The 3,178-nt window shown below is 37.5% G+C and overlaps 1 protein-coding gene across 6 annotated transcripts in view; it reads left to right on the forward strand.

The window, feature by feature from the left end:
* The window catches only part of LOC109479249 (kinesin-like protein KIF28P), a 29,600-nt gene that overhangs the window by 8,359 nt on the left and 18,063 nt on the right, over positions 1 to 3,178 (forward strand). For 5 of the 6 annotated variants that reach the window (XM_019781185.1, XM_019781188.1, XM_019781186.1 and 2 more), the window contains 3 exons: positions 731 to 863; positions 1,282 to 1,361; positions 2,023 to 2,137. In XM_019781185.1, coding sequence (XP_019636744.1) covers positions 731 to 863; positions 1,282 to 1,361; positions 2,023 to 2,137 — 328 coding nt within the window. The remainder of the gene's footprint in view (positions 1 to 730; positions 864 to 1,281; positions 1,362 to 2,022; positions 2,138 to 3,178) is intronic. The other variant, XM_019781190.1, reaches the window with a different exon arrangement.

A 3,178-nucleotide genomic window follows, 5' to 3' on the forward strand; every position in this document is an offset into this window, starting at 1 on the left:
CACAAACATGTGTTACAAGTCTTGATTACACAATTTGAAAATAAAGAAAAGTCCATCTTTTTCAAGGTTTTGTCTTCTTCCTTGGCTGTTTTCTTCCTCTGGCTTCTAACTCTGCCTGGATTCTCAGCATCTTGTGGGGTTTGAACAACACATACTATTAGATTCCTTCCTTTGGGCTCTCTTTTTGTCTCTTTATATAACGTTAGATCATAGATGTTGCTTAGCTTGAAGAATCCACTCTACTTACTTACTCTAGCATCCTATTCATCCCTTGCAAGACAACTCCATGACTTTTAAGTTGAAGGCCATAAGTTGTAATAAATAGGACCAGGTTCAAGAAGTGCTAGCTATTTTTCACCTAGTGAGATTTTCAAACCCCTTCATAATTGAACCTCATTTAACACAGACTTGGATATATCTTTAGATGTAATGGTCCCCACAACGCAAAAATAGTTAGATATATAAAGGAATGTTTTGTCATTAGAAAAAATACCGAAACTTGTGATTAGTCCACTCGATTGTAACACTTTTAAATTATCAAAGACTTGTGCTAGCCCTTACTGTTTGAATAATTAAGATATGTTAGGTTTTATTTGACATTAGGTCTTCTCCAACATTTATTTTATTGTTTGTTACTCTTTATGTAATTTGCCATACATTGTACCTTGTGCAAGTGTCGTGCAATAAAGTTCTTCTTTCTTCTTGTAACTTTTAGAATGATTTTTTTCAGAACATGGTGTTTAAGGATGTGGGACTGGGAGTTCTGGCCAATGCCTGGGAAGGTTACAACTGCTCGCTTTTTGCGTATGGTCAAACAGGTGCCGGCAAGTCATGGTCTATCGTGGGATATGGACCCAACAAAGGTGGGAGTCATTCTGCTGTCCATCGTTTAAGATATGAAAGACTCTGCCTTATTTTCTGGTCCTGTCTGTATCAAAAAGCATGCTGACATTGTTTGAAATCATCTCTATTATGCTATATGAATAATGCTAGTTAAAAGCCTGGGACAGCCCTTTATCTCTTGGTACAATATCAAGAGGAGGGTGCAAGGCAGGTACAAGAAATGTGTTCATCTGACATTATGATGTTCTGTATTAAAAAAATTACTGTACAATCAATTTCAAGTACAAATGATTTTTTAGTAATATTAGTAATACAATACTTCTCGGTATACAAAAGTATTGTTTTGGTTGGATGAGCTGTCTTAGAAGCAACAGTTGAATTATTGCAGTCATCAGTTTTTAAATTATTGGTTACAATGGTTCTTTCCGCACATTTCAGGTATCGTGCCTCTGTTTTGTGACAAACTCTTCGTGCAGATAGAGGAGAAGAAATCAGGAGGAGAAGCAGCATCGTTTGAGGTTTGGAATCCTCTGATATTTAAAAACAGTAGTTTGAGTTCCATAATTCATTTTTTATGGTCACCATTTAATTTACATGTGGTGAGATTGAATCAGTACACAGAAGACTTCAAGTTTAAATTTGGAAAAACATTTTAAGCAAAGTACAGAGTAGCTTATTCAGTATAGCTGAATGTTAATATTAAACCTATAACTGTATCACCGCTTGAGCAAGATTGTCTCCTTATGTACTGTCATCATAACTTTAAGGCATTGACTTTTGGCTCTCAACATAATATTAACTACATACTTCAGATTTTCCAAGTTTAAAATGTTCTTCCAAATCTTAAATGACAACTTTATTCATGATTTATTATGTTTACCGAAGGAAAACATTGTTTTTGCTCTGTTTCTTCCTCTTCTCACTCCAAACAGTGACCTCTGACCTGACCAATGACATGATTTGTTGATGTCTGTCACCATGGTGACTGGTGTTGGGTTACCTAATGTTGCAATTTCATGGTCTGCTCTGCTCCTGTCACCATATACTAGTAGTACATGTATGTGACTGTGTTTGAGTAAGAATTAACAGAGCAGACCATGTCCAAAGGTAAACATTATGCATTTGCTTTGAAAATGTTACTTCTCTAGTTAATCTATATCATTACTTCCAAATCCCCAGGTTGAGTTCAGTATGCTGGAGATCTATAATGAACAGGTCAGAGACTTGCTGAACCCTGCCTCCAAGAGAAAAGGAGGACTCAAGGTCCGCCAGCACCCCAAACTGGGCTTCTATGGTTGGTATAACTTCTCAACCAACTTCTACCTTCAACTAATACAATTTACCATAATCATGCTAAGATAAAATTATGTATTATGCAGCGTACGGTAATCGTTGCAATTTAAAGGACAAATCCAATACTTTCAGTTTTGGGGCCTTTCCACCCAAAATCCTATTTGTAAATGGTGATTTATTGGTTTCTGCCAACCCCGCACATATTTGCGGTGATATCTGACATGCTCGATGTTCCCTGGCTAGCGCCCGATTGTCCGCTAGGCGGCGCTGCGACTGGACCTGTGACGTCACCACCGGTTAGAATATAACCGGTGGTGACGTCACAGGTCCAGTCGCAGCGCAAATATGTGCGGGGTTGGCAGAAACCAATAAATCACCATTTACAAATAGGATTTTGGGTGGAAAGGCCCCAAAACTGAAAGTATTGTATTTTGTCCTTAAATGTACATGTACATGTATGTTGATTTATATTTGCTGCATTCACTGTTACTACCATACAGTAAATAATGGCAATGGTTTCTGAACAGTTTCTAGTATGATTCATACTTCTCAAAGTCTGAGTGGTGCAGATAAGGCAAGTAGGAAAAAATGTTGTGTTTCCCAACTGACTCTAGAAAAAACTGCCAACACTAGCTTTTTTTGTGTGGACCCCTGCAAGGGACGTAAATTTTTTGAGCTGATCGACCTTTTCTAGCTCAGTGATCTGACACCTGAGTGATGAAACATTGTACAATTGTTTGTTTGTTTTTTTTAAATTCAAAACAGAGGTGTCTCCATGCAAGTTTTTCCATGTATTATATAATAAGTTCACTAGAGATTGCCAAAGTCTGAAAAAAAAGAGAAAATTCCTACCTACCGACCCTAATTTTTTCAGGACGAAACAGGAAACATATCATTTTTTTCCTAGGCCTAATATTTGTCTGGTGCAGGTAATTTTAATGTTACCTGCTCTGGTGCAGGTATGCAAAAAGAAATGTTTCGAGACCTGATCAGTTGTGCTCCACCTTTTTTTCAGCCGACGGCCTGAAGACGGTAGCAGTGA

The sequence above is a fragment of the Branchiostoma belcheri genome, unplaced genomic scaffold (assembly GCF_001625305.1).
Source record: "Branchiostoma belcheri isolate BF01 breed outbred unplaced genomic scaffold, Haploidv18h27 scaffold47, whole genome shotgun sequence".
In the NCBI taxonomy this organism is placed as follows: domain Eukaryota; kingdom Metazoa; phylum Chordata; class Leptocardii; order Amphioxiformes; family Branchiostomatidae; genus Branchiostoma; species Branchiostoma belcheri.